The 14,109-nt window shown below is 33.9% G+C and overlaps 1 protein-coding gene across 2 annotated transcripts; it reads right to left on the bottom strand.

The window, feature by feature from the left end:
• Positions 1 to 970: 970 nt before the first annotated feature.
• Positions 971 to 7,803, bottom strand: LOC131058557 (uncharacterized). 2 transcript variants are annotated; one of them, XM_057992312.2, is made up of 10 exons: positions 6,964 to 7,803; positions 6,357 to 6,471; positions 5,466 to 5,576; positions 5,162 to 5,334; positions 4,541 to 4,867; positions 4,264 to 4,389; positions 3,166 to 4,017; positions 2,071 to 3,052; positions 1,848 to 1,941; positions 971 to 1,706 (listed from the first exon to the last, which is right to left on the bottom strand). In XM_057992312.2, the coding sequence occupies exons 1-10, from the start codon at positions 7,228 to 7,230 to the stop codon at positions 1,505 to 1,507; spliced, it is 3,249 nt and encodes a 1,082-aa protein (XP_057848295.2). In that variant the 5' UTR covers positions 7,231 to 7,803; the 3' UTR covers positions 971 to 1,504. The 2 variants fall into 2 exon arrangements, with proteins under 2 accessions (XP_057848295.2, XP_059077381.1); XM_059221398.1 differs by lacking the exon at positions 6,964 to 7,803 and adding an exon at positions 6,736 to 6,879.
• Positions 7,804 to 14,109: the final 6,306 nt, after the last annotated feature.

Below are 14,109 nucleotides of genomic sequence, written 5' to 3'. Positions count from 1 at the left end.
TTTCTATGAAAAATCCTTGTGTTTGTGTCTTAATGGTTGTTCTCTTTATGCTTTATGTGGTTTCATACATTTATAGTTTAAAAAAAAATTGAAATACTGATTGCAAGAATAAGATTATCTCAAGATTTAGGAAGTGAACATAATAATAAAATACATTTATCCTCCTCTTTATCTTATATTAATCGACTACAACTAACTCAAGATTAGATTAAATGAATCCAAATGTTTTGTACTTAAATCATCGTCATTCATTTTAAGAAAATATAACTTCCTTTTCAAAGATAAATTAATTATGAGACTCTTAGTTTGGTAAATCTCCCCTATTTTATTCCATAATTTATATTGAATACTCTATTTTGAGACATTTGAAATAAATAATGTAACAAGCCTTTTTAACTAATTTATTATCATCTTCATTTGTCATAGTATTTGGTTTCTCCTCTTTATTAAAACCAGTCTATTGATCTCTTTCTTCCAAGATGTCCTCCATCTTTAACTTCCAAAGCTCATATCTTGTACCATTGAACTTTTCAATGTCCAACTGATTTGCTAGACATTATCTCTTATTGCACTAAATTTGAAATTGCAAGAAAAAACAACACTCCCATTGTAGCAAAAAACTCAATCAAACATTCCAAAAAAGGCATCCCCTTTTCAAATCAAGTGAACTTGGTTCCAACACCAAATGTTGAATACATCCACATAAATAGAAAGTAATAAATCACAGATGAAAATGGATTAAAAAAAAATCCAAACCACAACTCGAATTGCGTGGAAAACTCCTTTCGAGAAAAAAAAAAAACTCCACAACCAAAGAGATCAAAAACTTATAATTATCCTTCATTTATACAACTTCTCTTGAATCCTTGCAACAACCTCTAAATAACATATGTTTCCTTCAACGTAAGCATTAAATATATAGGCATGAGAGAAACCATAAGTCACGGTTTAGACATTAATCACAAAAAAATAGAAAACTTGCTCTTTCAGATTGTGATCTTATCTGCCTTCTGAAAAATATTTCTTACCTCATCCAAGATTTCATTTATCTTTCTCTTTTTTCATTCTCTTTCTATTTTGACAATTAAAAACCACCTTACAAGTTGTCATTGTTGAATTTAGCAACTTTCATGACAACTAAAAGATAATTACAAATTGCCAAATAATAATTATACACAATTATGATAAAAGCAAGGTTTGAGAAATTTTCTCAACAGCCTCAGCGAACAATCCAACGGCAAACCTCATTTCAAGTTTGACAAATATATCTCCATTTCTCACTTTTAATTGATGAATTTTGGAAGTGACAGGAAATATTGGCTCAAGGACCTATGCTGAATCGTCGATAAGGTTTGAAACAATATACCTTTTCATGATATTTTAACTTCATTAACAACTTTCTGCCGTGTTTGGCATCTTTTCTGAATGCTTGCCAGCAATGTGATTTCCCCTCTGTTTTAGGTTGTCCCCAACATTGCTTTGACATTGAGCTCGACAAAAAACTCTAGCTTGCACTGTGTTGTAGTTTCCCTTGATTTGTTTTCAAGAAAGAATTCCCTTTACCAGCAATCTTGGCTTTTCTATTTGAAAGTGATTGAAAAGGATTCCTCTGTCCATTTGAATATTTTCCATAAGAGTCATCTATGCCATCTTCATACTGTACTTGCTTAACCTTTTTCCTTCTGCCACGGTCATACTCCTCATCCCTGCATAAATCACACAAGATTGTGGCAAACACAAAGTTATAGGCATAGATATCTGATTAATGTCTATAGAAATGCTTTATGTACAAATAAACTGATATGCCAAGTCCCAAGGTGCAATAGTATATGCTTAAGATATCCTACCATTCATCTAACACATAACCAACATGGTTTGCTTGTTTGTCTGAAGCTCTGCTACTTTTTACCAAGCCATCATCGATACCATCCCAACATGGAACTGCAGCAAAGCAACAGTAGTACAATACACCGTCACCAAAAGGCGTTAAATATCTAATACATAAGCAAAGGATGAAACTTGAGCTTAATTGAGTTACACTGCATAAAGAAAATAAAATTGTGACTATACCTGCTGGCCCATGTAATCTAGCCTCTAGGAAAGACGATTCAGATTTTTTTATGGATAGGGGAGGATTTTGTTGACATGTTTCGCCTCCATCTGTAAAGCTACTATTTGGCTGACGGACAGCAGATAAGTTTTTCTCCTTGCTCAGTCCAGAATCAACTGAGAATGCATCCCCTGCACTCCTCGGATGAACAGATGATTCACAATTTTCCATGGATAGTGCCCCATCTTGTTGACATGATTCTCCTCCATCTGTAAAGCTATTATTTGACTGACGAAGAGCAGACAAATTTTTCTCCTTGTTAATTTTAGAGTCTGGTTCAACATCAGAATATTTATGGCTAGCTTTACTTAAACCCTGTCCATCAGCAACTTCTCTTTGTTTCTTTAGCTTAGTACTATTTCCACTAGAAAGCTGTCTGTTTCCAAGAGGCATGGGAGTATTGCCAAATTTAGCAATGTTACACCCATTCTGAGCCACGCCAACTGTAATTTCAGATGTCTCAGCATGCTGCACAGAAATACGACCATTTATTTTGTTTGTCAAACTCTTTCCACGGAATTGTTGTAAAGACTTAGAAGCAACTGAACATTCAAAACATTTTGCATCTGCATACGCTTTTCCAGTAGGCATGTTTGTAGAGCTTTTCTGCTTAAGAAAAATGCCAGCCTTCTTAAGCCGTAACTTCATGCACTTCTTCCTTTCATTGGATCGTTTCTTCCTCAAAACATGCATTGCTCTTATAAGAAAATGTCTCCTGAAAGATAATGTTCGTAAGAACTGAGGACATGGAAGATGCTTCATAAGCTTCAATCTGTTTCTACTAATAAGATAGTGGTTGTTCTCGTGGTATTTCTGGTACTTTTGGTTAGAAACACATTTAGTTTCTTGTATATATTTGGACAACATATCTGGATTAATAGCTTTTATGCATGACCCATTCATTTCCCTTCCCTTGCAGAGCAAAGTACCATTTTCACCTCCCTGCCAAAAGCAACAAATACCCTATCAGAGTGATAAATGTGGAAAGCGACATTAGGGCCAAAAACAATTTTCTCAAAAACATACATACTAGCACTGATACAAAAATCAAGTACCTGAAATAAGGAACCATCTTCCAGCGGTAGGTGTTTAGCAGCCTCGCTCTCCTTATCTATAGAATTGCGGACCACACTACCATTCTCTAGATGTTCATCGGCTACAAGTTTACCATTTGAATTATTTTTTGGAAGTTTAGCAGTATGATGCCCACTAATAATACCTGTCAAACCATTCGTAGAATGTTTGACATTCTCATGACTGTTGCCATTAATTTTTGAATGAACTCCAGAATTTCTACTAATATAGTTCCCATTGCCATTGCCCACTTCACTGTTCCGAGAATGTCTAACAACCAGAATCTCATTAAAATTATCCATGGAATCAACTCCCTTTATTTCAGATTCCTGTTTCTTAATATTATTACCAGAACCATTAGATGTGCACCCATTACTTATGGTATGACTTGAGAAAACATCATTTGTTTGAATACCATTGCTTCTTGGAGGCACAAACTGTAATGTAGCATAATGATCTGCTGGTGATCCAGATTTACTGCATAACTGGCCAGAACTTGTGTTCCTTTCTAGACTTTCTGAAATGAAATTCACATTTGAAACATTTCCTACCTGTTGGGATATCTTACTTTTCCTGTCTACACCTTCAACAATAGAAGAGATTTCTGTCGTTTGGGAAGAAGGCACATTTGCTGTTACTCGGGGGACACAGGAATCTTGTGATTGGTTTTCCTTTGGACGCCCAATGTTCAATGGCACAATCTTCTTTAGTTTAGAACCATTCTCCTGATATTGAGACCCACCTGCTGTTTTAATGCTAGTTTTCTTATCTCGTATATAGAATAGCATGTAAGCTTTCTGGCTAAGCACAGATTTCTCACTGACTGAATAAACCTGGAGTATAAGATGTCACAAGAATAACTTCAATCAGTATAAGCAACTTCAGTATCAAGGTATCACATAAGTGTTACCATTTAAATAAAAAGGGTTCCACTTAAATTTGTAGTTCTTTTGTGTTTTCTATTACACACAAATGATATAGGTAAATGCTATTGGACTGAACTTGCTCCACAAAAGCAAAAAATAAAATACAATTGCAAAAGGCAGCATGTCTTCACAACAAATTTAGTAAATGAATACCCGATTATCATCCAAAGCGTGCCAGATGCCTGTGGATGAACGAATAAAGCAGAAATAATGACCGGAATGTGTGCTCCAGCCATCATGAACAAGAACACCATAAAGAGTATACTTAAAATTGCCTTCCTGTGATAGATCAATAGACAGAGAAACTAGAATATCATAAGAAATGACAAAATATACTTTAAAAAATATATATATATTACAAAAAAGATGTTACCAGATTCCATTAGAAATGTCATTAAATTGCAAATACAATATGGCAAGGCCTACTTACATGTGAACTGCTAACAAAAGGTTTCAGATCCAAAGTACAACCAAAGTCCACTTTTTTGTCTATTTTTCCTCCAGATCCCCCTACACTGAAGCGCTTCAAATGAATTGCAAGAACATGTGGTGCTTTATCAATTTTGAGTTGTTTTAGAGCCTTCACTTTTACTTTGCACCGTTCACATTGATATCTTTTCATGCCCCCATCTAACTGCTCCACTGCCGTGTAATGGGATAATGCTTTCAACAAAGAATCTGCTCGAATGATCTCTAGGCTCAAATCTAAGAAAGGATCAAATTTATTGGAACAATAAGAACACTGTGTGCACTTCACCTACAAGCCAGTTTGAACAATTGTAAATGAACAAAATACTCTTCTAAGACTACAACCTAATGTTCCCAGCTTGAAAAGATTTGTGAAACGTTTCAGTGACTCAAGAAATCCAATTTATGAAGTGAACTGTAAATCCTGTAGGTGTCTATAAGCCCATCTCTATTCTCTTTACGAAAAACTAGAAAGATGATGTTTAAAAATAAATAATTTCTTCTGATATCTTCTCACATTCACTCAGCCTTGTTAACAAAAAATGAAGAAATTTTAAAAACCTAAACAGCTAAAAATCCATACCTGACTTATGAGTCGGCCACCAAAAATTTTATGTACTAGACTCTTCTCATAAGCAACAGGTGATTCACTTGTTACCCCCGCTGGTAAACAACATTTATGCATGGATTCCATCAAATTCATCATGTATTCATGAGCATCCTCTTGCCTTGATATTCGGAAGTTGCGAGATATACCTTCCAAAAAGTCAAGAATCTTATATTGTACAAGACTTGCATTACAAATGATAAAATTACAGAAAATTAAACAGCCTAATGAAGTTACATCAAAAAATACATAATAATGAAGCTAAGTAGAGTTTGGATACATCGCAAGTTCTTGACGAGACTGGTAGGTGACAAAATCTTGCCAGATGATCCTGTAGCAGTAATGACATGATCCTGAACGGCACACATGGCACAAAATCCAGCTACACGACCTTGGTGAACGAACGAACAAGCATTAGTAAGGAGCATGAAATGGCATATAGTTACGCTGAATACTAACAACAAACTAATGGCATTCCATGCATTCAAAGCAATCCACAATTACAAATATGTCGTTGATCTTATACACAAGCTCAACAATGAATATGGACAGCATATATTATAGAGTATTTCACTTTTTCTTATTTTAAAATTCACTCACCTTTTTAATTTTTGTAATTTTGATTTGACAAATCTCTTTTATGTATCACATGTGAGAGTACTAAACTCCAGCAATTACAAAATACTCCAAAATCCTTGAGGATTTATAACTAAAAATGACCACAATATCACAGGAGAATAAGCCAACCAAATTCACGACTCAAGTCAATGCAGGAATAAGCATCGAAACTTTCTACAAGACCATAGCTCAGCAAACAAATATAATGAAGCCTTACCAAGCTCACATCAGATAGTTTTCGGCACAAATTGAACACCAATCAAGCAATTGTATGAATCCTCCAGAAGGAATAAACATTCTACCACCATCCATTAAAAAATATATATTAAAACACAGACAATGTGCAAGGACATGTACTACCGCTGAAGAACCATGCCTTAAAAGACAAACTTGCCAGTATAATTCACATAGCTAGAGAGGATCTTGAAGGGTTCAGGTGCATATTTAAAGGCTTTCAAGACTATAAAATCTGCTGCCTACAAAAGTACAAAAGGGTTTAAACTAGGAATGAAGTTTTAAAAGGACCATAGAAAATTTGGAGTCTGAAACTTACAAGTTAACTTGTGTCGCCCACCCTGGAAGTAAGCTGCGAGGGGTTGCGTGTATGTAAGACACTGCAAAACCGAATTCAAAAAACAGGTATTGCCAAGGTTCGCAAGCCCAGCACCCTGCTCAAAACCAAAAACCCATTTTTACTCTGCTATTTGTCATTTTATAAATGAAACAATTTACAAGGTACTTCTATCAATACCATTCCAATACATAAATTATTGAAATGAATGAAATTACTGCTCAAAATTGTTCAAACCGTTGCTTACTTGACAATTCTTTCTCCGAATCAGAAAACTAACAGAAACATAAGAAAAGGAAAAAATGTAGAATAGGAATCACATTAGAAAATAATTAAATTGTCAAAGGAGTAGTGGTGTTACGTTTATTAAAGAACATTCTGAAGAGTGTGAACGAGATTCAAAACTTCCCGCCACAATAAAATGTAAAATTGGATGACGGCAAACAAACAGAGAAAAAGAGAAAAGTAGACAAAATAAACTGTATACCATTCATGGCTGACAATTAAAGGCGGTCTATAACCACACCATAAATTTACCAAGCTACAGAATAAAATATGTAAGCATTGAAAAGTATCATTAATTACTCACAATTCTTCGAAATCCAATTTCTTCGGTGACCTCCGAATCCATCAGATCTTCCTTCTGCTGGCGTTTTGCAGTCTCTAAGGCGGGAGGCTTTTCAATTTTGGAGGACGGGGAACATTCCAATTGGGGGTTCAGCGGCTCCAGATAAAAACCAGCACTTGTTCCACGGCCACTATCCCTCTTATTCCTAGCGGGATGGAACAAAATTCGCCTCTGCAAAACAGCATCTGAACCGGTTTTCAAAACGCCGTCAATAGGATTTTTTGCCATCAATAATCGCAAGACCCTAAACCCAAATGTTCAAAACATAAATCTTACACCCTTAAACCTAGAGATCGGTTGAGGACAACCCACTTTAGGTATTTTATAATTTTAATGATTCTCAGAATTGAGTTGCCCTGGGTTTTAAACCCAAAACACTGTAGATCGTTTTCTGAATACCCAGTTGGAATTTTTGAGAGTTTAGATGACTTGGAGAAGTAGTTAACTGTGTTTGTAAATTCACAGCCCTTTGGTGTCGACGAGTTTAAAATGTAAATTATTTGTACGATGCTGATGTATCTGTGTTCTTTTGAGCAGGGAGGGATTTTGAACCGTAAACCCTAAACCCTTGGCCGTCTCAATTTAAGAAAAAATGAATTTCGTGCAGATTGAAGTGAAAAAATAAATCTGTCAGTAGCTTGACCCTCAGTCTATGACGGATTTTTCACTTAATCACAGACCTCTCAGACGTTTGAATCGTGGAAATGATGAATATATTTTCTTTTGGTGTAAAAAAATTGATGTAACCTGTTTCCTGTGTCACATCGACCTCTAATAGTATTGAAAATATCCTTCATTTTAATTCTGTAAATATATAAGACACATGAGAATATATATCATATTATATGTATATATGCTTTGGAGACATACATTTTCTATATATTTTATCATTTCATGTTTTTTGTCGCTTTCTGCTTGCACGTTGCTAAGATAAGGATGAGAGGCGGCAACAGGTAAGGAGCAGGATAAGGCGACAAATAATTGCATTACAATATGTTTCCAAAGGTCTTTTCACAAACATGATTAATTTTTAATTAAATAGAATTTAATGAAAATAATTGCATTATATTATACAGGTTAATTGAAGAACCTTGTTATTGATGAGTTCAGTTGAGTTGTCATTGTCTAGAAATTAATGCCTTTATTTTTATGACTATCTCAAAATTTGTGTTATCTCAAAAAATAAAATTTAAGGTCCAAATCTATGTGTCGTGGGTTTGATCTTGAGTGTCATGAATTTGATATTTTTTATAGATCTAATTTCTGTTGTATAGAAATAATCCATCTCAAAGCATACCTAAAAACCTCTTTATGTTTGCATTCTTAATATTGTGTTTATCGATTTAGGAGTTTGTCAACTCAATAAGTGAATGGATCCTCCTAGGTTAGACCTTTTTGTTGAGTCAAGTTAACAATGGTGAGTAACATTGAAGATAGCATATGAAGACATGTGGTCTATATCATTATGCAAATTTTTTCCATCTAGAAATCAAAATGTGTTCTAATGATTTTCTCCTTGTAATCACATATGATCCCCCTTATGAAATTAAGTGCATATTGAATGTTTTTACATGCCATGACATAATAACGGTGTTGTACAAACATGTATTAAGTGCATATTGAATGTCCTTAAATGTCATGACATAATATTGTGTTGTACAAACATGTATTAAGCCAACTCATAATGCCTAGTGAAAAGGAGCACAAAGGCTAATCTTTTAATTTAATTTAAATTTTGGGTTGAATCCTACACACTAGTTCAATCATGAGTGGCTTGAAAATAAACCTTAAGGTAATAATGGTGGAATAACCATCAATAAATGACAAATGTATTGCCATTAGTGCAAATAGCAATGAAATAGATATGGATAGAGGGCTTTGAGCCAAACCAAACACAAGAATATGACACTTATTAATATGTCATTGCATTAAAACATTCCCACCAAGGTAGGCACAAAACTAAATGGGAAATCTTATGGGCATGCTAATTTTCCCATTACATATTGTCCCCATTTTGATGTGTGTGAGATTTTAACATGAGTGTGTATTTCAAAGTATATAAACATACTCAACTAACATAAAGTAAATATTCAAACACTCACAAAAGGATATTGATCCATATAAAGTAACATGTCATTCTTGAATCTTTGTGTCACGAGTGCCACATCAAAACTTGAAAATAAAAAGTATGCAATGAACAATATTATAGCATAATTAAATAAGCACGAACTTTCAGTTATTGGTGAAAACTAAGAAGAGGGAAAGGATACAAATTTTGTTTGTAAAAATAATAAAATAAAATAAACCCTATGTGAAGCAATAATGTGTTATGGATTTGTGTAATGTGGCTATATAATGAAACAACTTACACAAGAGGAATATAATTGGAAATTTATTGCAAATACTTGATAACTCTTGAGAATAACAAACCACTTCAAGAAGAAAACATCCAAAAGCCTTCAATAAGAACATAATTTAGAATATGATGATAAGAAGCTTCCTCTCTACCTCCTATATATACCCTACTTATGTCATGGATAACCCCCAAGTTGACTTAACTACCTATATAAGACTATTAATGATCACATAACTTAATTAAAAGTTATGGTAGCCACATGCCAACTACTCATCCTAGTATAATCAATGAATTAAGAATGTAGCATGCCCACTCTTCAAAGAATATTTATCCTTAGTGATGATCAATTGTTAGTGCTTTTGTGCAAAATCCTCATTTTTCCATATGGCATCTTATACTAGAGAATTATTTCATTTGATCAAATATTTTATGATCGTCCTCATTTGTAACATCTTAGTGTGTGTTTGAAGGATGTCCTCTTCATCAAGAACTACTAACTCTGTCTATATTGTGAATATTTATCTCATAACCTTCTTCAAGAATGAAACTTATAATATTGGATGTGTTTTGTTAATATAGGTAATCATAGAAGGACCATAATATGTGGGTGTAAGCTTTTACTCTTCTATTGTTATAGTTTCATTGATATTTTTTATATGATTGTAATTGTACAAAGACCCAATATTCCACTTCAAAAGCCCTTTCACTATGGTTTCAATCAACTTGTTCCATTTTATTTTGTGTCATTGTCAAGTTCTCTCTAAGATTAGCAAGTACCTATTGCTAATGATGAATGCATTTTTCAATTGTTTGAACCTTTGGGTATGCTCATAATGAAGAGGTGATTAATGGTGGTTGGTGTCCATATAGTAACAAAAGGGAGACATTTTGGAGGAAGTATGAAAATAAGTGTAATACCTTCATTCTGCTAGTGGCAACCATTACACCCGTCTTTCTTGTTTATCTTACAAAAAATATTAGAGATAACTTGACCACCTCAATCTATTCATCTAATTGGGGATTATAGTATGAGGTAAAAGCAAGCTGAGTGCCTAGACTTGTAAATAAGCCATTATGAAAATTAATTATAAATATGAGATCATGATTACTACTATGACTTTTGGAGTCCCATATAGTTTTTGAATAATATTCATAATGGTTGTTACTAGAATGCTTGCTAAAAATGGGTGTGACAAAGGAAAAAAATGCCTATTTGGTGGGAAAATCCACAATAATGATTATGATATTTTCTCCTTTAAACTGTGTCAATCATATGATGAAATACATAAACACCTCCTATTGATGCTAACTTGAAATATATAAGAGTTATAGAAGACTCAAAATCCTTATTTTCTTTATTTATTTTATTGATTTACCATGCACTCTACTACAAATTTATGAATAGCCTCTTTGATCCCATCCCAAAATAAAGCTTTCTTAATCCTATGATAAATCTTCAAGAGTCAAGAGTGCCCACCCACTAGAGAAGCATACAATTTTTATAACACCTTAAACTTATCCTTGGACCATAAAACATTTTATATTCATGCGAATTTGTCTAACACATTTGAATCTTGTTGTGGTTGTTTTTATGAAGTTTAAGTATCCATGATCTTCACACACTTTTCTCATGCCTCATTTACCCAATATGCCTACAATATGTAAATGGAATGCAATTGTTACTTTGTCGATTCATCCTTCTTAAACAAATCATCAAACACGACATTCTCCTTTCCTTTCTTATATATGATCTCAAACTCATATGTGAACATCTTTGTGACCCTTTTTTTTTTCTTTAAATGAGAACCTCTAATTGCAAATATGGCTATGGAGGTAGAGTTTATGGACCTGATGAACAAGGTATTCAAATCTCAAGAGTTACACTCTATTTAAGGGGCCGGGATATGATTTTGTTTCTAAATATGGCTATTGAGGTAGATTTTATGGACCTGATGAATAAGGTATTTGAATCCCTTTGCAGGCTAAACCTCGTCACTCTAATGCTATAATCAAATGATATACCAAGTCCTTTAAGGAAAAATCATGGTTGAATGTCAACGTGATGTCTGCCAAACCTCTCCCTCATAAGCTTGTCCATCTTGAGTATATTAACAATGGCATAAACTCATAAGAAGCTCCTTTAGATGTCTTATCTTTAGAGGAATCTCTAGAAAATTTCTTGGGTGTTTATTTTGATCTACCTTCGTATCACCATAAGTATTGATTCCCATATTGTTTGAATTGTCAATCATACTTTGGAAAGTTTGTTGTGAGTTTTGATAAGGATGTCTCTCTATCTCATGATGATGATGTTACACATTTGGATATCATTGTTGCTATTGATGTCAAACCTTTGTTAATCTCATATTGTCCTGGTTGTTATTGGTGATCTGGATATTGGATAGGATTAGTTGGTGGTCTGGATGTTTTGTTCTCTTAACATTATGTTGGTAAGAAGATATGGAATAATGTGGGTGTTCTTCACTCGGTCTGAAAATACTTCTTGTGATTGCTCTGGAGGAACCTGTCATGGACAAGAATAAATATTTGTTCCAGATATATCTCAAGAGACTATGTTTGGATAAGCAGTGTGTTGCACAAAACAATTTTTTTGGTGATACCAGTTTGAGCTTTTTGGTTCAGGCAGTTGGATGCAAAATGTTTTTGATATTAGTTCGAAGGAGTGCCCACTTGTATATTATTTTACCTTACAGAAAACATATTTTTTGGTTGATGCTATATACATGTCACATACATACTTAGTCGACCTAGTGATAGTTGTTCTTGATCTGATTGGTATATATTGGTTATAATAGATGTGGATCAAATATATAGATAAAAAAAAAAGATAGATGAGAGAAGGAAGTGATGTGAATGCAAGATGGATAGATGACCGGTATGCGAAGTGATTAAGATCAGTGATTCAAAGGTATATAGAGCAGTCATATGAGTATGTACATGGAAGTATTATCTACATTCTAACATGTGCATTTTGTGTACAATTCAATCTATTATTCTTATTGCAAGTTATGAGATCATTTTTGTATCTTTACCTGAAGAAGTGATCTTCAGTAGAGAAAGTCTCTCTTGTATCTTGTCTGAGGTTGTGCATCTCAGTCTACAAGTCTAGAGCAGTAATCTCTTTTTAGCAAGAAGCCTTGCTGATTGTAAAATAGTTATTATATATTGTGAGTTTATTTATCACCATATTTTTTCCCAATTTGGCTTTTCCACATAAAAATCAGGTGCTTTGATGCGAATGCTTTGGCTATTATTGTAAAAAAAAATTTGCTCATTAACGTTGATGAATGGTAAAGTTGTAAACTCTTTAATTTGATGATATTTGGTGAATGTTGATTCACCCCCTCCCCCCTCTCAACCTTCAGTAGTGTTCAACAATTGGTATCAAAGATTTGGTTACTGAAGAGTTAGCTTAACCGCTAAGGTAGATCTTAGATTTTGAACACTATGTTTGAAAAAGATTTGAATGATATGGACTAGAATGAATGAAATGATGTGGACGACATAGTTGACATGGAAGGTTAATTGAGATCAACCTTAGTAGATCTAGATGATAGAAGAGAAAATCATAAGGAGGTAGTTGAAAAGATATCTTTTTTAAGAACCTTGTTGGAAAGAGCAAAGAAGGTTATTGATGAATTTGAAACTAAGCTTGATGAAAAGATCAAGGAATGTGCAAAGCTTGCTAAAGAAGTTATTAAACTCAAGGAGGAACTGAAAACTGCAAAAGAACATATTGATAATGGATTAAATCTCAAAGGTGGCAGTGAAGTATTGGATGTAGTTCTAAAATCACAGAGACAAAATAAAGATAAGAGTGGACTTGGCCTTAAGGAAGGTGAAAGCTTACGGAATGGCAAAAACAAGGGAAAAAGTTAAAGATAAAGTTCAGAAAAAACCGAAACCTTAGAAATGTCTAGAGATCTCTTCCTACTCCTATCAAGTATTCTTCTTTTAATAGTAATTGTTTCACTTGTAATAGATTTGGGCATAGAGCTAGTGAATGCAGAAGTCAAAACAATAAATCAATCAAATGGCATGAGATGTTTTTCTTGTAATAAGTTTGGTCATAAGGCTACCGAATGCAAAAGTAGAATAATGAGGAATGGATATAAGAATGTGAACTATGTTCATACTTTTAATGGAGTTTGCTACGCTTGCAAAATATTTGGACACAAATTTGTTGAGTGCAGGACAAATATAAAATTCGAGAACATCGAGATGAATGATAGATGATCTCAGAAAGGTCTGGTGTGTCACAGTTGCAACAAAATGGGTCAAATTGCGAGAAATTGCGGGAATAGAATGTTAGAAAGGTCTAATGGTCCAGAAAGGAAGATTGGCATTAGTAAGGAAAAGGAGAAGATGAAGATGAAATGGGTGAAAAAGTCAGCTGTTGAGACTGAAGAAAAGATTGTGGATGGATCCACACCTTCTGTGGGTACAAACCCTTCTTCCAATAATTAGCTCAAACGACTATGTCTAAGGGGGAGATCTTTAAAAAACATCTTTCATCTCCTTGTTGATTGGTGTTGGGTTGTTCTCAGCATTTCAAATGTGTGGGAAGTATTTTTTGGTGGATTTCAAGCAACTTTGATGTTTTGAAACATTCTTGGCAAGTGCGGGTGTATAGTGTATTATCTTTTTGGAAAACCCTAATCAATGATTATATATCACTTGTTTGAAAATAATTTGTGCATATGTGATTGAAGATTAGTAGAGCGAAAGGA

Source organism: Cryptomeria japonica, chromosome 5 (genome assembly GCF_030272615.1).
Source record: "Cryptomeria japonica chromosome 5, Sugi_1.0, whole genome shotgun sequence".
In the NCBI taxonomy this organism is placed as follows: Eukaryota; Viridiplantae; Streptophyta; class Pinopsida; order Cupressales; family Cupressaceae; genus Cryptomeria; species Cryptomeria japonica.
This window is presented reverse-complemented; position numbering and strand designations above follow the sequence as displayed.